This window comes from Trichoplusia ni, chromosome 10 (assembly GCF_003590095.1).
Source record: "Trichoplusia ni isolate ovarian cell line Hi5 chromosome 10, tn1, whole genome shotgun sequence".
In the NCBI taxonomy this organism is placed as follows: domain Eukaryota; kingdom Metazoa; phylum Arthropoda; class Insecta; order Lepidoptera; family Noctuidae; genus Trichoplusia; species Trichoplusia ni.
The window spans coordinates 7,629,042-7,651,890 of record NC_039487.1 but is presented as its reverse complement, the minus strand read 5'-3'; the positions used below and the strand labels follow the sequence as shown (position 1 = coordinate 7,651,890).

Genomic DNA, 22,849 nt, shown 5'->3' with positions numbered 1-22,849 from the left:
CGCACTTTCTAATTTAGTGACTTGTCTGCTAATTTACTTACCTACTGAACCCAAAGCACTACTATTTGAACCAAGTCTGGTTCCTTTACAACAAAATTTCTACCAAAACATCTACACCATTGGCAAAATTCAAACAAAATTTAATCATCTCCATCCTTCCGTTACTTAGTTAACGATTTCCTCGCAGGTGCGAACCTCGCCGAGGTTGGTGCTCAGGAGACATCGTCAGTGACGGTGGAGACAGTCCAGAAGGTCGCCAAGTCCATGCAGAAGCAGGGACCCGTGCTGCCGAACTTCAAGTCGGATGCGTCGAAGGTCACCAGCAAGGGCATGGGCCTGAAGAAGGCGTACCTCAACAAACATAACCAGTTTACAGTACATGCTGGTGATGCTGGTAAGATAACCTTCGTTTGTTGTTTAAAATACAGTACGTCGTGGTGACTTTGCCATTCTATGCATGGATTAATGTTCGAAGTGAGGGTTCGATCCCAACACGGCCAAAGTTCCAATGTGACATTTCAAATTAATATGTGTAATTTATTGTTTATTCCAAGAATGGACAATGTTGGAATCTGAAATCGCCAAACCGTAGTGAACACTACGAATTTTCAACATAAAATGCATCTGCTATTAGTAGTGAAGCTATACTTGTGGCAGCTCTCAAAATACTGCTAAAATTATGACGATCTGATATTTTAACTTCCGTTCCATTAGAATTTTTATATTTTTGATAGGTGGTTTAATCTAGAAATTTTACGCAGTAATTTTTTAGTCAAATGTTCTTGGGATAGTAGTCTCAGACTACTAGCATCATTACCACTACTTTATTTGTAAAACTTTTTTCTTCTTTCTATAGGTAACAACATCCTCTACGTCGGCATCTACGGGCCCAAGGGTCCCTGCGACGAGGTCCAACTCAAGCACAAGGGCAAGAACAACTACGAATGCTGGTACGTCGTCAGAGACAGGGGAGATTACATCGTCATCGTCAAGTGGGGAGACGAACACATCCCCGGATCACCCTACAAGGTTGAGGTCTAAGGGTTGAGTGATCAATGGCGCATACAGTACTCCAAAACTCAACCCCATTTGAGAAATATCTTTTTTTACAATTTTCGTCTTCTCTTCAGCGTAAGATTGGATTTTGACATCCCTGTATGCGTCACTAGATTCTTTTAAGTCTTCAATACTTAAAGCATATTCAGATATGGACTAAGAATTGGCATTTTCAAGTACGGTTTACTTTTACTGATCGATAAATTACTAAATTATTTTATGGACTAGAAGCAATAAAGACAAAAATAGTACCTAATTTAATTTTAAAATCAACGTTTTAGTTGCTAGTTCTTAGATGTATCTTAGTATGTTTTAAGTATTTTCTTTTTTTTTCTTCAAGCTTTATTATTTTCGGGATAGGAAAAGGTTTCTGGTTTCCATCTTATATTAATTGATCTCTTATCGACTACAAATTGTAAACCTTTTTGCTACCCAACCTGTGTTTTTATCCTTCATACATTGTAATTTATATAAAATCATGTCATCGCGACTTCCTATTATATTCTAAGCATTTTCTTCAGATTTTCTAACAAAATGTAGACAAGTTACAAATACTGAAAAATATTTTCTAGTGATGCGACACTTTTGTCGATTTGTCAAAGTAAATGTCGATAGATTTTTGTGATATTTTTTGATACTTTTTTATTTCATTTTTTACCTAGGAGTTATTTTTACTTGTTTTTGTTGCTTAGTTAGAAATGGTAGGCGTATATGTGTGGCTCCAATATTATAAGTTTTACATTTAATTTTGAGCTAAAATCGTGTCTACATGTCGTTTTTTTAGATCTAATCTTTGTCTTATGTTATCACTGACTGATTTTTTTTATTCAATATAGCAAGATTTCTATCGACATTTGGAATGAATTTGTTTGACAATCGACTGGCAAAATAATGGCAATTTTTTTCTAATTTTCTTGGGAAATTTCGCCATTATTTTGAGTTGTCGTTTATGCAGTGTTCTGGCAAAAAATATGTTTCTCGTTTAGTAATTAGGGCGACTAAATGACAATACATATGACGTATTAATTCAAAAATATTCCCTTTAATTATAAGTTTAAGCGAGACACAGGTCGTAGCCAAAACTTTTAGCGAATTTTCTAACTTTAATTGCAACAAATTTCTCTATGACTTTTTTTTGTTAAAAGTTTTTCTGTAAGAGGAGTTTTTTTTATAAATTCGCTTTTGTTTTTGGGTACCAACTTTGGATAGATATTTCTACTTTTTCTAGATTTCTGCCTGAAGTTTGTGATTCGTTTTGTGTCTCGCTCATTTAAGTATTATGTATCTGCTTTCTAATTTTTGTATGGTTTGTGTATGGACTTTGCCTACGTAGGTAGAATGATCCCGTAATTGTAAATACCTATTTTAAGTGTTTAATTATTATTATGTATTTTGCGACTGTTAACTAAATAAAAAGAGGAAAGTTCTAATTGTTGTTTTATTTTATGAATTATTTCATAGAAATACTTACGTCATATTAAAAAAGTGCATCATCAATCTATTGGTAATTGCTGCTAATTGTGGTTAATTTACCTCCTTCTTTAAAAAAGTATTTTTTTTTTCTGTATACTTTTCATAGTTCATAATTAGATCATTTTCAGAGTACTTTTTGCTATGAATAATATTTTTTTAATTTTATGTAAATAGTCGTAGGTACTGTGTAGCCATTTTAGTTATATAGTGAAAACTGTTCTGCATTGTTACTCTTTTTATGTATAGGAGTTGAACTTATACATTCCATAAGAACTCGGTAAAGATAAAATATAAAGAAAGTGTTGTTATCATTAATATTAATTTCAAAGTGTTATAAAAATGGTATAATAAAAACAGTGAATGTGAGGAACTGGAATCGAACCAGTTACCTTGTTTTCATAATGTTAAAACATAACTACTTATCAAGGGTAAAATAAAAGACACAAATATAATTCTTGGCATAGTTGTAATTAATTTTTAATCAATTTTAAGTAACAAAAAATGATTTTCGTTCATTTTCATCTATAAATCTTAAAACGAGAACGCTAGAAAAAGCGAGAATTAACGTAAAACGAAAAAAAAAATACTTACAAAAATATCGTATTCATAATAATAAGTTTACAATTAACTTAAAAAATCAAATTACAATATCACATGTCTACTTACAATTGAGAGATATTGACAATTTTTTTTATTCCCTTAAATCCAAAAATTGAAACATAATGGGTAAATCTTGGCTCAATGTCATGTTACAGTTATTAAACAAATACTAACTAAACAAATGTTCGGAAGAAATACTTATTGCCTTTATCTAAAATTAAAGAGAAAACAAATTTGTACAAGTAAAATATAGATTTGGCTAATTTGTGACAGACAGACGGCCATCTTGCCCCGCGGACCCCTAACGTAACCACAACCTAACGTTCTATAACTAAAGATTAATAGCAAATTAACGAAGAAGGAAAATAGACATTCCTCCAAAAATAGTCACTCTTTCCCGTTCCATCCACTATCACAATTTTTTCAATAATTTTAACTACTAATGCTGATTCGTAAAAAACAAAACAAATCAACAGTTCCTGTGTCGTATACTTTGAAACTAGTCTAAAAAATCGATGTCTGGAGGTCCTATTAAGTACGGAAAATAGGAATATAATACAATCCCAACATTCGCGACCTACGAGTAAGGCTAATATAATTGAGCAGAAGCACTTTTATATCGTAAAGTAAACGAAAACATTCTCCAATAAATTTCCAAGGATCCTTCTCTCAAAATCGTATTCGTATTTACAAAATATTTACAAAAAGTGCACCTTTTATTGTGACGTAAAATAAGCAATTTTGGCCACTCAAAATTGTATTTATACATAGGGAAATATCTTATAACATAGAAAATATATTCGACCCGTGACAGCTTTATAATATAACCTAAATTTGTTCGTTAATCGATTTCAAAATCAGGAAGAATACATTTTCTAGAATTTGGAGAGAAATTATAAAGATACTAAAATAAAATGATAGTTCAATAGATAATGCTACAAATACATAATAATATGATCTAAGTAGGAACTGAGTGCAAATGTGAAGTTAAGAGATCTGTTATTCTTAATGAATATAATTAAAATGCAACTGAAGTAATAATGTAGGTGTGATCAATTCAAGCTTTGCGTAACAAATACTTGTTTTTCAGGAACTTTTTGATTCAATTATTTCATTACTTATGTTAAATTGTGAATAAATTATATACTATATCATAGTATCCAGTCTCCCTCTAAATTTTAATGTGATCTAAAAAATATTTAAAATTGATAAAACGTCTAAAAGTTGAGATGCGTTCTTTTTTCGTTTTTACAAATAGAAAATAATTAAAAATTTACAAGTTTTGTAGATTCTATAAAATAATTGTAAAAATAATATACTTAATCACTGGATTCAAATTATGCATCGATTAAATATTATGCTTTTGTTGCAAGAAACGAGGAAAATAGAGAGTCTCAAATATGATTCCTATCAAGTTCCGACCGCATTAAAGATTAGTTTTATTATATTCAGTGAAAATATTATGCGATACGTTGCTGCGATAGTTTGATCGATAATTTGAAACTGCTGAACAATACCGAAAACAAGACAAACAATAACACAAACATACAAAATGTAACATACAAGTAATAAGTACTATAGATAAAAATATCTCATATTTCTATACCCATATCACAAATATTAAGAATTCAATTCAATAAGAATCGTGATTTCTAGTCTTTTTTCTCGATTACAGCAGGATAATAAATGCCTTCGACCTTAATTGACGATCAAACTCCCGGACCAACAATTATTAAGTTACAACCGTAAATAAAAAAACTAATCAATAATTCGTAAATAAATCCGAAATCACATTCATACCCATCAAATTTTGTTATCTACGCACAAAATTCAGAGTATCCATACAATTTTTTATTTCTAAAAACATGAATTTGTTTCACTAACGATAAAACCGTAATACCACTGTCTTCGAGAGCGAGATTCTAAATATTTTTTTTAATATTTCGATAATTATATAACTAGTAATACCATCATAAGTACATACTATAGCGAGTGTACCTACGGTAAGTTACTGCTTGTCCTTGTGCGAGAGCGCATGCGGGAGGATGTGTTCGGCGGGCAGCAGGGCCGAGGGCTGGTGCGCGTAGTTCCTGATCTGGTGCAGCGAGATCAGCTGGTTGGGGAACGAGTTCGGCTGCTGCTTGCCTTGCTGGAAGTGGAGGGGGTCGTAGAGGTAGGGCCGCGTGGGCAGCGCGCTGTGGTGCGACAGCCCGTTGAGGTGCGGCGCCATCGAGTTGATGGGCGTGAACGCAGAGTTAGCGGCTGAAGAGACCGGCGGCTGGATGCGGTCGTCCTGGCTCTCGTGCTGCGCGAACAGCGCGCGCTGCTGCTGCAGCTGCTGCTCGTGGTGCTCATCACTCTCCCGCTGATGGTGGTAGCCACCGTCATCTGACATGTGCGCGGCTGAGTCAGGGCTCACCTTCGGCCAGTAAGGATGCTCGCCGAACGGCGCGGCAGTAGGCGCAGCCGCGCCCAACGATCTATTCAATCCACTCAATCCTAAAGCAGAGATCGGCGGCCGCTTGTCGGCTCTCTCCGCATGTTTGTTCATGTGCTTACTAAGGTACGTCTCCTGCGTATAGCTCTTGCCACAATACTGGCATATATGAGTCTTCAAGTGTTTGGATTCTTTGTGTTTGGGGATGTGTTCGAGCAGGTCCTTCTCGTGGGTGAAGCACTTATAGCAGGAGTTGCATTTGAAGGGCTTGTCGGTCTGATGGCAGCGGCTGTGGCTTTGGAGGTTTGAGAGCTGGGAGAAGGCTTTGGTGCATCCGATTTGGGTGCAACGGTAGGGCTTGTCTCCAGTGTGCGTTCGGATGTGCTGCTGGAGGTGCGATAGCTGGGTGAACTTCCTCTGGCAGATCTCGCAGCGGTAGGGCTTGATGCCCAGGTGGATGCGGGAGTGTTGTGCCAGGTACGATGAGTTCGCGAAGGCTTTCGGGCACTGTGTGCAGCGGTAGGGCTTCGCTTCACGAAGGTGGATCTGGGTGTGCAGCTGCAGGTCTGCTTTCGAGCCGAAAACCTGGAATGAACAGAAAAGAAAACTTTAGTATTGCAAACTATTACTGAGTAGTGTTAAGGGATCGGAATGGATCGGACGTGGTAAAATAAATCTTTATTTATTATTCCAAAACAAAAAGCAAACTAGTGAATCGTTTTATATGACAAATCCCAATTAAACAACTACAGCTACATCAACACAAACAATAAAGACATAGTCCACAAAACAACCTTTATCTCACGATTCATTTTCAACATCATTGAAATCATCTAAAAGTGAATTTCGCCCTTGAACGACATCCGCGGGCAGCCGGAACAAATGATTCTTAGTCTTTTTTTATTTGCCCAACTCTTAATAAAGGCAGGATGTCAGCTTCACGGCGTTTTCCACGCGTTGTAATCGCTTCAACTTCCTTATATACGTCTGGGCAATCAGAATCTTTTAGCTAAGTTACTGTATTATGAGTAAGATATATAACCATTCGAATTAAGTAAATTTTGGACTATCATTGCTAATAAGAGCCTTAATGATTAGGAACGAAGCAATCACATCTTATGACTCATTTGGAATCTTGAGGAAAACGAATGTAATTTTGGCAGTCAAATTAGATGTTCCTGCAAATTCACGTCTGAATCAAAACTATTGAAGTCAGAATATAAATAACTATTTATGTACACGTGCCAACAAAAGGCTGTACTCCAACAACTCTGTTCGCACACCAACGTGTTTCGGTACACCATTGATACTCTTTGTGATATCCCAAATTAGTTTCTAACTTAAAACTGACACGTCATCTCTTAGAATCGTTTTCATCTAACAATGAGGCTGCTAGCCACGTTCCTTCGGGCGCTATCCATCCTCAAATCAATAATGATCTCAATAGCAAAGTCAATAAAGCTCACATTATAATACCACTACCTGATGCCGGCGGTTGTTGTGACTAACAATGAACGTTAGGGAATGTATTTGATAAAGGAGTTGTTGCAGTCGATTTTGGATTTAAATCTGGTTCAAATAAAGTTCGTTTTGGATGTAAAGCCGTTGGTTTTGATTCTGCCGGCCGGATTCGTTCGGTAGCACGTTGCATGACTGGCGAGAAGTGCGAGACACGAACGCAATTGGTCACAGATGGAACATAATTAAAGTTTGGGGCACTACTTAATGTTGTGAAGCAGTAGATTCGAGGTGGTGGATGACTTTTAATAGGTCTTCGTGAAGGACCGCGTCGAGAGGAATCTGAGTTAAATTGGTGGAACTAGGAATGTCGGTGTAATCATTTGGTACAGCGAAAGATGCTGTAACTTTGAAGCTTGAAATAACGTCTGTGATCATCAGTTACATTCTCAATATGTCAGAAATGTTGACGTTATTCAATAAAACTAAGCAACTAGTTAAGTTATAGAAGAGAAGAAACTAAACCGAATTTAACAGCTGGTGAATTGATACTCCGATAAAAATTTCGAAAAATAATAAAATCAAAATAAAAGATATAATTTTTTCAAATGATTGACTGACATTTCAGTTACGTCTAGCTTCTGTAGACATTATTTAGTTTTGTTGGGGTTTTGATAAAAAATGTGCGAAAAATCAAGTGAATGTCACCAGGTCGTACTGTGATTGTCAAATAATTTTTAGGTTTAATATTCTTTACACAACTTGGTTAAACGAAAAATATAGAAAGTCTTTCAGCTATCATTACTAAGGATATAGATTTAATGAACAATATTCAACATTCTTCAACTAAACATTGCATCATAATTTCATCGTAAAATCTTCATTCAAATATTTTTCATGAACAAAAAACTAGAAACAATTTACATTTAGCTTCTAATTCATCAAAAGATAAGATTATTAAAATAGCACAAATAAATAAAAATACGTAAACATTATGTAAGCAATCAGATACTCAAACGATTGGTTTATTACCTAGAAAATTTGGCTTCCAAAGTAGTCATGTTATAAATAAACCAGTATTACATTTAACCTTGGCAACTGGTTTTACAACATAATATGCTATGTATGTTGTTATATGCAGAATATTTTTCTTTCTTATGTTTCTCTCTACATTTGAATTTGAATAGGAAAAATTTTGGGAAATTTGAATAACGTGATCTACGAAATTCGGTTTTGAACTAAGATGACGACGAACAATTTTGACTTAATTTCAAAAAACTAATGCGTCTTGTTAACAGTGCAGATGACTACGGAAGTTCAAATAGTATTTAATCCTTAGAAGAATTAAAAGTGACCTCCAAAACAGACAAATTGCATACAAGAGATGGTAATTAAAATGTACTTATGATTGTAATAAAATGATCATCAATTATTGTAATTAATTACAAAGTAGGTTTTTTATGATTTCCTACAATAAAGTTTGGAGGAAATAATGCAATCAGTGGTGCGATGGATTTTAAGTGGTTCGTCTCAGATTTAACTCGATAAATTGTCAAGAATCCGATAAAAATCACGAAACAAATAATTCAAACAAAGAAATCACTCAAATAACTATCCCTTGCTTTAAAACAAGGGTAAAATACATACCACATGAGAATACAAAACTGTCAGACGCTAAAACCTTTGAATCTAAAGCAAATTCGTATAAAACCGAAAGAGAAAACTTGACAGCTGTCATAATAGACCTTATAAAATCAAGACAAGATTAGGTAACGGATGTCCAGAAGGGTAAAGGGATGAAGGGTTAGGGTTATTAAACACTGGTCATGTGTTATGTTTCCGCCTCGGGAAAAATAGCGGTTGTAAGAGTTGAAATATTCGAAGAGATTTTTATAAGTCGAACTATGGAATGTTTCGAAGGGCTTATTGAACTAGCGTAAAATTGTGTTGTCAAAATTACACTTATTAGTATATACTGAAATTTCAGAAAAAGAGTCAATAGCCATACACATTTTCATATTGAATCATACATAAATTGATGAAAATTTGTGATCAAAATGTGTTAAAAACTGGTGCATGTTCAAAGTTCTCATGAATTTAATGTTACTTCCTTCACTTGAGACATCAAATCTTAATTAGGAGAATTACACAACATTATCCCGGCTATATTACCTGCCCACGTAAATATATTTTAAAATAAACATGACTATCTACTTATCCATGTATTATTCATTTATCAAATGCCTCTTGTGGAACCACACAAATATAACATATTCAATGTTCTATGTTCAGGTTTAACTCGTTAGTATCACGATTAGTTAGTGTGTTCATGAGATCAGCTGATCTTTGCGTCGATTGTTCTAGAAGATTTAGCGAATGGGGAAATGTTATTTGTTCTGTTGTCTTGCTGGGTAGAACTCTTGAAGAATTGTTTATAGACTGAGATACGACAGGAATTCGGAAGTTCAATTTTGTAAAAGAATAACTAGTGATGAACTGTTGTGTAGAAGAATGTGATGGTCAAACAAAACGGTAAAGGTTTCTAATGTTAAACAAAAGAAAAAAATATTTGTAGCTAGTTGAAGCAAAAGATAGAACGTTAAAAGTCCCCGCGTTTAAATAGTCAAGCGAGATATTATTCATAGTATAAAAAAAGCCCTACAATTTTCTTAAAACCCTCCAGTTTTTCTCCCGAAAGTGTCATCAGCAAAAAGGGCACGACACACTTTTTACTGTCCCAAAATTATTATTAATTGTAAGCATACATTCTGCCTGTTTATCTGTGGGCATTAGACCCCCTGTTGGGCGGACTTTCCCCTAATAAGGCATAGTTTTTGCTACCCCAGATTAATTTTCGCAAAAGCTTAGGGTTTCAAAATGGCTGACGTGTTGTGTGTTTTTTGCTGAAAAATTGTCTGCAAGATTTGTGGTAGGCTTGTTTGTGTTAGAATTATCATTTTTTGTTTCGAAAAATAAGGTTTCTGGTACCTACAATTTGTTATCATTATAATGATAAAGTATTTCTTTGTAGGTTGTGCTATTTGACTTGAATTCATCTTGTGAAGATGAATTCAGAGTTAGATATTTAACAACGAAAATTTACGACTACTTAAAACATTCGTACCCCTAGTTTCAGTATCTAATAAATGATATGGCAGATTGACTTAAAACCAGCATAAAATGACCTCTCAAACACATATCAAGTGGTCATTTCTAATACATTCCGAGATACCCAAATAACACAGTATCTGCAAATTTGATCCATGTCAAAAAGATGACATATGAGTGACATTACTAACATTAATTCCTAAAGCCAACCTCACGGTAGATTACGGAGGATAATTTCCGATTACTTTAATCTCTTCCTAATACTAAACAGGTTGGTGGAATAAATTATTTGAGGATAAGTATGTGACTATAATTCTATTTAGGGCTGAGGTATTTAACAGACAAATAAAATAGCCAGTAAATGTTGCCATTACGATTTGGGTTTTTATGACGATTTTTTGAAGTATTTAGTTGTTAGCCTGATTTACAATATAAAGAATGATATATTTAAGAAACATGATTCAATTCATTAGAGTCATCAGACTTCTCAAAATATCTTCCATCGATGCAAGACACGATACGGATACTGCAGAACACCAAGACGAACATTTTGTAAAAATAATTGGTAACCGGTAAAAGATCGATGATTTAGAAAAGAAACGGAATGCAGTCACGTAAACCGAATAAAGTTTAGTTATCAACGAAATAAATTAAAAGAATTACAAAAAACAGCTGAAGAACTAAGGAAAGACTCTAGGAAGTAATAAACGATTTAAAACGAGGAAAAGATTCACAAACAATTACTGGCTTCCGAATTGATTACAATTCAATGATACAGAAAACTGAATTAAAGATACTTTGCCATTGAATAAATCCATTAAATCCAATTAAAATTTTGATGTGATTAGTTTTTGACAATCGATTTGTTATTTGTTTTTGGTTTTGACATTGAATTATGGGTTTGAAGTTAGACGGTATTGTTTGTTAAACTATGGGATTCAAATATTTTAAACAAAAGCTTTTTTCTCGAAACCAAATTATAATACCCTGAAATGTAGCTAAACATTTTCACGAACCCTGAGATTTCTCCAAAGAATTATGTTTTTAACTATTTAATCATTTTTTTATATAATCCGACGAAAACCTAATCTCTCGAGGCTAATCTCTCGACCCGTTGGATTTAAATCCAATCAGAATCGTGAAAAGAATTTATAACAGTAACTTTTTACATTATGTCACAAAATATTATTTGTACTTATTGAAAAACGCGACGTTTTTCTCGACGGCCCTGGCTCATGATTTTGGCGGCAAAAACTCGATTTCGAGCCAATGTCAGTTGCGGCCATGCGTTAAATATTGGCGCAACCGTTGAAAAAAACCAAGTAATCTGGGTAAATAGCGAGAAATCAAGCAATGTTACTAAATGTGACAGTGATAAGTACAATGATATTGTGAGATCCGTGTAGTTAAATAAATATTTGTAACGTTTTGCGCTTAGACCTCTATTGGGCAAGGGTGGAACGAAATCAAACGTAGAAACTGGGCCTTACGCTTTCCAGATAATAATTTTCGTATGATTTTCAACTTTAACCCGTAAAATATACAGTCTTTTAACAACTTCAAGTTTATGCAAGGAAGTTTCTTAAAAAGTCCAAAAGGAACAAAATGTTATTGTGTCAACCGTACAGTGCAATTTTTTTAGAAATACACTGAGTGCAAATTTCTCAAGCAGAATTCCACTGGTAGAACATTCTATTAAAATTCCATAAAATGCCTTGGCTAACTGACATCTTGTACTTTTTTGATGTTTCATATCTTCTTGCTATGCCAAACAGACTGTTCTTACAATTTCCTAAAATAGTCTCATCAGATCAAATGCCGGCAAAATGTTAAGTGTAGAATAATGTACGGTCTATCGTATTTATTGTGTCGCATTTGAATATTTAAAACGCCACGTGTAAACGGCCTCGTTCGCTATTTTAAACCTCTTTAGTTTCTATGCTGAAAGTGCTTCTAAGGCAAATTCTATTCTTATGGAATCATCATCACCATGATGTTTATTCTCCAGTGGATTCTTAGACCCTACAACAACATGTTTATATAGTTTTGTAAATACCCGAAAAAGAAAATTTAGAACTTTTTCATTTTGAATTCGGTTTGTTTTAATTTCCATGATTTTAAATGTGCCTTAAAATAATAAATCTGAACATAGACATGCAGTAACAAAAAGAAACGAAGATAGATATATACTAGACGCTAATAAATTAAATTGTGATGTAGCAGACAGTCTAATTTTATTAGACAACCATAAAACAACTATTAAAAATAATGCAAAGCACCCATTCGTTCATTCAAGCACAGTAATAAGAATGCGTGTTGAATTTATTAAACTAATGTTTATATTTAGCGATGTCGAAAGAGTTTAATGTGATACTGATGTATATCAGAATACGTTTATTGCTATTAATAAAGAAACCGACGAATTCATTGAAGTTTTTGTTCTGATTGATGATAATGTTGAGAAAGATTATCTTAATAATTATGTAAGTGAGGTAACTATTATGATCTACTTTGTCGTATGTGTGAAATGGAGAAATCAAACTATTTGTAGGCATCCAATAAATCAAAAGAAACAGATAAAATTAAACTAACAAGACTACCATGCACTACCAAACGGCTTAAGTAACCTAAAGACACGAATCGAACGCAGCGAACTAAATAATATTCAAATTTGTACCGCAACGGGTGGCGGGCGCGTGCTCAACGAAAAACGTTGAACCAATTCTAAAAACTGTTTTTCCAAACTACTAAAGAAGCCAGTGACCAAGACCCAGATAAGTCCTGCCATCACAGTCAACACGAACGAAAATGACCACTATGATAAAGCAGTACAGATTAGACGGAACGCATAACTTTTTACGTGGTTCCAATTTTTTACCGTCTTTTGTCACCCAAGCGAACGAAAAAGTTGGAAATCGTGAATAAAAAAAGCCGTTTAATATTGGCATTGAACGGTCTGCAGATTTGACCGTAGAAATTTAGTTTTAAAACGTATAATTTAGACCCGTGTCGTGCTCGGCTCCCTAAAATAAATGTCACGTTTGAAGCTATTGTATTGAGAGAGCGCAAGAAATTGATATTTTTCTATCATCCTCGGCACAAGATTAATAAAACCATTTTGATAGTCCACTCCTATTCATTGTCACAATAAAAAATAAACAACAAGACGATATTTCAAAATGATTTCATAAAATTCAATGCAGATGATTTTTATTAGAAACCGGAACGCCTTTTGATTGCCTGGATGCATCGATTATTTTGTAAGAAAAACTGAAGACTACTGTCTGTTGCATAGAAATTAAATTCTATTCCAAAAATCTGTTTGACAACATTATTGCTCGTTGTATCATCATTTTCTTTAGCATCCACAACAATTCATATTACTTTAAATGCCTGTTCATTTTTATGGTTATAGATCGCTTGAACTTTTAAAACCTGCTGAGCTATAGATAATTGTGGTCCATCAGATCAGTATATAGGATCATTATTATAAAGCATCTTAATACTTGTATCAAAATTAGTTCCAGATCCTGATCGAGTGATGCATGTCGTGTGAATCGTCAGTGACGGTCATGTTTCATCGGCGTCTGCGCACCCTGTGCAAATATGGAAGCATAATGACGTATAGAGCTATGAACGGATGGATGGTGATGTAGAATCACATTCTAGAAAAAATGATATAGAATTCCATTTCAGGTGAAGATAATATTTAAGATGATTTAGAAGATGTTAATAAGTTACTAATTAAGAAATAGTGAAACAAAAAACAATTTATGTCTTAAAATATTAATAAATTAACGACTAAGTATAGAATTCCAATAAATTTAATAATAAACATTCTATAGTTTCTTCATTAATAATTTAAATTAAAAACCATAAAAAAAACTCAAATCGTAACTCATTTAGGGCAAGACACGCATAAATTATAAGATATCTTTGTTGCTGACAATGTTTATAATAAACATATGATTGGAGACAACAAAAAAATCTTAATTTGACAAAAAATGCCATAAAATTATGTAAATTGACCAATTGATTAGATAATTAATTATATTGTAACGGCCTGTTTGACACTGAACTTGATAGTGAAAAGTTATTACGTAGTGTGAGTGATTCATTAGTTTGTGATTCAACTGACGCTGAGGTTTGGAATTGGATGGGTTTTGTTGATTACTGGCTATTACCCGCGAGTCGTACATAAGCAAGAATTTCCAGTAAAAAAGTAGTCTCTGCTTATTTTTTGGAGTTTTTAAGTGTGTATTATTTTGCTTTTATAAAATTTTGTAAATTGTTGCCTTAATAAATCAGTTTCACACTTATTCACTACAAGAACATGTTTCTTAAAACCTTTTTATTCTCGTTTCACAGGATACTCTTCAAAAGTTTTTTCGTCGTGTTATTATTTTCAAACAATGCCTTGTTTAAAAATTTTGTGTACTATAAACTGAGATCGATGGATCCCATCGTTAGTTCGTTCCAGGACCCATTAAGATTTCCGCCCGCCGTAAGATGCGCGGGAGCAACTAAACTAACCAACATCCAAACGTCACAATCGATCTGAATTCGATCCAGACAATTTTAAACTTTATCATCATTGTTATGAAACAAATAATTACTACCAAAATCGATGTTACGTAATTTTAAATTTCGTCGTTCTTCTACTAATATTGATAAACCATCAAGGCTTAATTTCCTTTGACAGTCATCCAAATTGCATATTGTAAAGAAATTAAATCTCGATCAAAGCTTTTCCAACTTTAGTGCTCAAGATTTAGGGTTCAAATTTGTCCTTTGTTTGGTTGTCTTCTCAGAAAACCGCGGGTTGTTGGTTTCACTCATTTTTATAGTGGTTTTAAGATAATGGTATTGATTTACCACTGTACATGGTTATCCGCACAATCTATAATAAGATTCTATAGGGTATACTCGCGTACAAATACCCTTGTGGATTTTGCTAAATTAATGTTCTTAAGAAATTGCTACATGGTTTTCAAACAATGAATAGTTTGTTCTCTTTTTCAAAGACTGTTTTGAGCAATGATACTTTTAAAGCTTACAACAATTATGTAATTATAATCAGAAACATATGTTTAGGTGTCTAGACATACTAATTACAATTCTGTTGATGAAGAACCAAGAGCATTTGGAGAAATAATGATTAATGATAGTCGTAAAGAAATAGATAAAAATAGCATCGATGCTATTACTAATTTTCGTGTAATAAGAAATGATAGGAATGGAAAATAAAGGGAAGTTAAAATGGACAGCGTCGAAAATGATTTACGTATACAACAACATTATTCAGTATAGTTAGGTAAAGAGGTACTTAATATAAAGTGACAGGATATCCTTGAAAGGCTTATTTCAGAGCCTAACAATGTCCAATATCAAGACAAGAGCACCATAGAGATTGGTTCCGCACGTTCGCGCAAACAACCTGACAAAACCATAAATATGCATTAATATTATCTCCAATACATAGAATTGCAATTCACAAAAAATACTCTACGTGGCTCCAGCGCAGGAAGTGGCCTATCCTCTGTCTCTTTCATTCCTAGCCAAAAGGCTATTGCTGTCTCGCCTTTGCGTAATACCAGTTTTGCCGCGTCGAAGAATTATTGTCAGTAAATGTGGGCGGTTTGCATGAAGCCCATAGAATGAAGAAAATGCTGTAGGGAATTCGTTTTTATGGTGGTACTGCCTATGGGGTTGGTGATACCATCGGTATTGGTTGAAATCGTTTGGTGTATTGTCTTGTTTCAGAGATCAAAGTCTGGATAAGATGTTGAAGGCAAGTAATTTCATTTCCATTACGTGTTTCTTGAAGTTGGGTATGAGAAATGAATTTTGAATAAAAAAAGTGAGACGTCGCTTTGAATTTACAATGTGTCCTCATGTAAGGTACCTGAACTGTTTCTGTCAGGACATTGATTTTAAACCCTACTGTTTCAAATTATTAATTTCAAGTGTATTCTTTGTCGATATCCTTCATAGGCAGGGTATTAATTTAGTTTAAAAAGACCAATTTTAATTTAATGATATTTCGTAAAACCAAGAAAGACGGGTCTAAAACATTTCCCTGTTCTACACCAAGACATGAATGGTGTAAAACATGATGTAACACAGCAGGTGACCACAATTTCTCTTTTAACCCTAACACATGGTAAAACAACCCTTGACACGACCACATAAGTCGCAAATCCTTTTGACTGATATTTCAAAATGACAGGTGAGTGACAAAAGGTATTATAAAATATACTATAACGTCTTCAAAATAAGAGTTATTATTGATAGTAGCCACAAATGTCAATCATGAGATGATACATTTGACGACAAGGGATAATTAAGTTGCAGTATGTATGAATTATGTTATTGAAGAAGTTTTAAAATGAAACGTTCAAGTTTTGTTTATTGGTATTAATTATCGGTAAGAATTGGCAATATTGTCGATTGGTGGTCAAGGAAAGTTATGGGACGATCAGCTGGTTGAAATACCAATGACATTGTAAGTGATTATAGGAGGAATGGTATTTAACGATGAAACTGTTGAAGAATATTAAGAATCCATGATGAAATTTCACAGTTGGTAATTGTTTCTAGTCTGCCTTGTCGGCGTAATGGAAAAAGACTTTTAGATAAAGCACCGTTCAGTAGCACTAATGATTGGAAATTTGTGGTGGGAATCAATTTCTATTAACCAATTCTATCTATATCTATCTATGTTTGAATTATATGCATCAGATTCCGGTTAAGAAAATTAAATTAATTTCATTTTTACAATTAAGTGGAAGAAATTTGTCTTGAAAATTACCAACTATAACAAAGATAAGCAAAAACCAATTTTTGTTGCTTTTTGCCATCGATAGTACTTATTTGCATGTTTATTGAAGAAGCAATTTGGATAAAGATGGAATTATTTAAAACTGTTTACAATCTTCATTAAAATCTACATTTAATGACCTAGATATAGGAGATAAGGAGGCTTTAATAAAAGGCGCTTTTAATTAGAATACTGAAGGTGAATATCCAATAACCAAATACAATAAAACTGCAATGAACGAAGAAAAAGAAGAATAAACGTGTTTTGTTATTGTATCAATGGTGGATTGAAACACCCCAAATATTTAGCTTTCACCGTTTATTCTAAAAGTGGGTTACCATGTCATTATAGAAGCCCATTGATACATGGGGATAGCGACCCCATGAATACCCCTTAAGCCGAAAGTTAGGGGACCCATTGTCCTGCAGAAGATGACCGTTACAAAAATTGTTGATACAAAGAAAGATACTTAGCTTGAAATTTGTCTTAAAACCAGAGAAAGACCAGAGGGGGCTGATCAAAGGTCTGTCATTTCTTTGAGTAAAGATGGTATTGGTTAAGAAGCTTGTATGCTAATATGGTCAGGTTAAGATTGATCTCTTTTACTGAGTATATTATCGTCATTGTCCAAACCAGTTGCTTTGCTGAGAGAGATTTCTTTTTAAGGATCTTTTAGATCGGATTTTTTTTCACATACACGTGTCTAGAAGATGCCAATTTAGGTTCATTAATGTAAGTATGTAATGTATGAAGAATTATCAGAAATTGCAGGAATCTTGGGAATAAAGGAAGAATATCTTCAAATGGGAACAAAGATGAATAGAAGATAATAATCACAGGTGATCATTGTTCAATTGTGTCCAGTCCAGGCAACCCCCATAAACTGTAAAGTTGATATCTCCAAATCTCCATACACCGAAGAATTCCCATACATTTAAACCGACAATAAATTAATGAATTCAAAAGATAGAAAATCTAATGCATCACATATTGCAGTTGCATAAAAGCTTTTGACGGAAACATATTGTTAGAAAAAAAAAACGATTTTGAAATTCCCTCAGATGTGTAAAATTTCGTTCTCATGAGATTTCAAAGGAAGCGAATCAAACAACTTAAAACCATCCTTAATGCTACAGATATAAAGTTCAATCTTTAATGGAAAGGTTTTTTCAATAGTGATTGTATGAAAAGAATATTTTGAGTTTTATGGTTGTAGACTTAAGGGTGATTTTCCTTGTTTATGGGGGTGGAATACCATCACCTGCTGGGTCGTGGGACAGGTCGGGCGCATCCCTCTTATGGCACCGAATTGCACATCCTGTATCGGATTTTGTTCGGATAAACATTTCTTTTCAAACCGACGAAATTGCGTGATTTGTGTATTTAACGTAGTAAAATTTTTAAGTGTTTACATATTGAGGAATGGAATAATGGATTTTGGAATAAGTTCTTTGCTCTTTAGATAAATAGATATATTATTATGTTTGTTCTAGAACCTACGTACGAACGCTTAGACTAAGTTAAAACTAAACTGAAAACTTGCACGCGCGGACGAAATCGCGGGCAACAACTAGTAATTAAATGTATTGAGACTAGTAATAGTGAAATACATTTTCTTTTACTAATTTAATGTAAACATTATGTATTTAAATAGATAAATATTCATGAGCGTACGATTATAATGCCTTTTTACATCTTAAAGAACTAAAACTACATTTGTATGTAAAAAAACGAGTTTGAAAAAAATGCCCTAACTTTTAATTCTTATTAGAGTTTTACTTTTAAAATAGTGTCTAGATAAAGCCTAGATAGTTAGTTCAATTTTAATTGTGCCTGTTTTTTGTGCGTTTACAGTTATCTAACTAGAATTTAGACACTAGTAGGGTTCTGTTACTAAGCTAATATTCTGTTAAACAAAACTCTAAAACCAATAAACTTTTTTTGTCACAAGAGTCATAAGTAAGTTCATCTTTTCTAACCGCTACTTGAAAAACGCATTTATGAATGATACAAATATTTAGTAAATAACACAGGAATCGAACCGGCAACACCAGCACAGCTATCCATACATACTGTATGCTTATGACATTAAACGCCTTCCCTTTTTATTTTTCATGTGGGAGCTACAAGGTGACACGATTTATTAGCAGCCAGTATTAATAGACGTTCCAAATTTAAAAGATTCTAAATTCAAATAGTATTTTTGAATTAACCGTCGAATGTGAGATTGTGACGTCACAATTTATGACCGTCCCTTTGATATCAGTTATTGGTACATAGTTGAACAGTATAATAAATGTAATAGTTACTATTTTAACTTGATCATAAATATTTACTAACCGTTAAATAGTAATTAGGTACTATAAATTAAAGTCTGATCGCAATATTTCAGTCATAACAGCCTTTAAATGCACCTTGTTCATATAATTTTGATTAATTATTAAATGATAGCAATAAATAGCTTCTTCTTTTTAAACTATAAATGGTTAAAGCATAAGAAACTACTGAATACTGGCAGTGGCATCGTATGGTTTCTTAAAAAGATGATCACATATTGGTGCTAATCAGGTATGTAGTCATTGTCCATTCTCCCATAAAATTGGTCAATATTTTCTTATATGGCCACCCAGGTGCTACGGTGGCCAGATGACCTATATTCTATATGATTCACATCTGTTAGAAGCCTTATTTTATTGAAAAGTGTATACTTTTCACTGCATATCCTTCGCTGTTATTTTATACAACTTTAGATTGTCAACACGCATCCAATTGAAAATTCGCGTAGCATTACTCCTTGCCACGCAATTACGTCACTATTATTTAATAACTGTCAAAATTACGTTTTTTTTTCCTGTCCTATTGCAAGACAAATACCTTTCCAAAATCTTCTCCAACTTCTACAAGTATATCTTCTTCCTAGATCTTCCTTACATGTTATTTACCGTCTAAATCTCTTCTCTCTAGACATTGCCACCTTAAGTGTCCCGCAAGTATACAAGTACCCACCTAAGGTCTCAAGCACATCCAACATAAATCTACCCTCAAACTAGCTGAGGTCAAACGGATAAATTATAGTCCCTTTCGTAATTAGCATAGATACTGGGGCCGCGATTAGCGAGGGTTCTGCTTATCTCCTAGATACGATAGATTTATTATAACTATGTTTTGAATGTAGATATCGGTATCATAGAAAACTAAGATCGGAGGAAACCGCTTTGATAAAGAACTAGTTGAATTTCGTCTTGGTAACTTGCATGCTGAGATCTGTGAACAGAAATTTTGACCGATTTCGAAAGTCTCTGCCTTGCCTTTAAATACTGAAAAAGCTTCGTTGAAAGACAGTTTTTGTATTTTTTTCCACCTATCTTGAAGGATTTCAATTATGTAAGTAATTTTACTAACATATTAAACTAGTTGTTGCCCGCGACTTCGTCCGCGTGGTTGGAACATTTTCCACATTTTCCTTTATATCTTCGCTCCTATTAGTCGCAGCGTGATGGTCTATAGCCTAAAACCTTCCTCGATGAAACGTCTATTCAACACAAAAAGATTTTTTCAATTTGAACCAGTAGTTCCTGAGATTAGCGCGTTCAAACAAACAAACAAACAAACAAACTCTTCAGCTTTATATATTAGTATAGATATTTAATTGCGGTTTAATATATGAAACATTTTTCGATATCTTTCGTAAATGTTTACCGATAAAATAATTTGCAAGTTAACAATGTCTAGTAGGTACATAGCGGCATACTATTTTATCGAGTGTCGGTTAAAATAACTAATTAGTAAAACTTTAAAGGTCCCCCGGTCAACTTTAACCCCTGAATGATGACTGGCGATTTAAAGACCTCTCGAAATTTTGCCTGCACTTGCTATTTTAAGGGTCAAATTAATCATTTTAGGGTTAAAGGGAACTATTTTGATTTATTATTGCACACTTTAAGCGCGTCTATTAAATAATTTAACTTGGCTTAATTTTTTGAAGATTTTGCAGACATTAAGAAAAACTTGTTGATCAACGTTTAACGAAAATTAAAATTTTATATTTCAATTTAAGTACTCAAATATAAACTAATTTACCTATCTTGTATGCACGTTAGCACAAAACATTGACTAGATAAAAAGTACGAATTCACATTAACATACTTAAAAACGTTAAATAAATTATCGAAAATGAAAATAATCAAAACTATTCAACGCTAAAAACTACAAAAAGTATTTACCGATCAACATGTATAATCAAACTTTCAAATTGATGATTTAATAATCAACAAATAATCATCAATGTTTAATTAATAGTTATTAAATTTTAACTCGAGTTTTAACGCGGCAGTGAAGTTAGAAGGTTAATGCAACACTTTGAGGTTACGGATATCTAAGTAGTTACCGGTTAAAAGAATCGTTAGTTAAATAAATTACTGAGTGATGTACAATGTACATTATTGTACATTTACATAACCAGGAAGTGTGTATAGTTTTGTTCATAACATACTTTTTCACAAGCTTGTGACTTGAAATGCATATTTGGATGTATTTTATTCATTGGATAGTTTTTCGTAAACTTGCAGTATGTTTACATCAAATCTAGCAAGTTAATTATAATCCATATGTTTAATACGGGCTTCATATTATTTTTGTACATGATGAGCTATTTTTTTGAAAAGGTTTCATTAATATTCGTCAATAGTTTTTGTAGGATGAAGTAGGTAACAAAGATTCAAAGCTCAAAAATACTCAATACTCTAATACAAAAATATCAAATACTCTATTCTTTGATCATCTCATCTTCTTAAAACTGAACTACAGTAGACGAGGAAGAGGGATGCCACTATAAGACTAGGAGTACGCTATCTCGCTTTGATAAAGGTCACAATAATACTCTATGAAGCATTGTAGAGCTGTGGCAAAAAAGTTCCAACGGCTACTCATAGAAAAGAGGAAAAAAAAGCAATTTCAAAAATCGAATCCGTAAACAATAAAATTCACCAAACAGTTTCGATTACGCAATACGTCTGGGCATAGACATTAACATGGCACATTGACGCACTTCGGTGTTGCCAGCAATTACAGCCTCCCAAAATATGAGCTATGTTATAATTATAATGAATAATAATTGGTTAACGTTTTTAGGAAAGTCTTAATCATTTTTAAAATATTTCTGCTTCAGCTTTCAGAATTAAAAAAGATTCATATATATTAATTAACTGCCATATAATTTTAACGCATTGACATAATATTTCAACATTGTCCTCGTTTTTCAACTTATTCGTTATCGAGACACAGGCAACACTATTTACAAATAGCGAAACATACTCCAAAGTTCTAAACAAAAATACGTCAAGCAAACATTAAGACGCGCATGGCAACACACGAGAATAGCATGGATGCGCCTCCACCTGCGCTCGCGCCTAATTTCTGCCGGCATTGAGCCGCGTCAAGGTCGCAGCGTGACGTCATCGCGTCATACTCTTTCGGCGATTCGGCGTTTGGATATGACAACTCGCATATCCGTGTTACAGCCACCTATTGTTCTAAGTAATAGAAAAGTGTATGTTTATTTTATACACATTTGGCGGTGAATATTTTAAGATTCCGTTGCGTTTTATTTTTAAATCTGTGCTTTGAAAGATTGTTTTTATATTCATGATAATTTTATTATCGTAATACATTACACAAAGATTGTAAAAATAAATTACAACTGTAGATACATTTACAACTTTTTGGCCAACCCTAATTTGTTTGATCAATTTAATTCGACTGACCAGTTTTGATCCTTTAATGTTTTCGTAAGTAATCGATGATATAATATACGAATTACGAATGATAATATCGACATAATGAGTTTTACCGACATTATCTATGATAATACAGATAAAAATATTTTTTGAAATTTTAAT

General features: G+C 33.4%; 2 protein-coding genes across 5 annotated transcripts in view; one reads left to right on the top strand and one right to left on the bottom strand.

Moving 5' to 3' along the window:
• Nucleotides 1–2,486, top strand: part of LOC113497913 (filamin-A) — an 82,912-nt gene extending 80,426 nt beyond the window's left edge. For all 4 annotated transcript variants that reach the window (XM_026877720.1, XM_026877719.1, XM_026877718.1 and 1 more), the window contains 2 exons: nt 188–394; nt 857–2,486. In XM_026877720.1, coding sequence (XP_026733521.1) covers nt 188–394; nt 857–1,041 — 392 coding nt within the window. In that variant the 3' untranslated portion in view covers nt 1,042–2,486. The remainder of the gene's footprint in view (nt 1–187; nt 395–856) is intronic.
• Nucleotides 2,487–2,976: 490 nt separating this feature from the next.
• LOC113497868 (zinc finger protein rotund) overlaps nt 2,977–22,849 on the bottom strand; it is a 37,162-nt gene continuing 17,289 nt past the window's right edge. Inside the window, exon 3 of the mRNA XM_026877622.1 lies at nt 2,977–6,151. Coding sequence (XP_026733423.1) covers nt 5,138–6,151 — 1,014 coding nt within the window. The 3' untranslated portion in view covers nt 2,977–5,137. The remainder of the gene's footprint in view (nt 6,152–22,849) is intronic.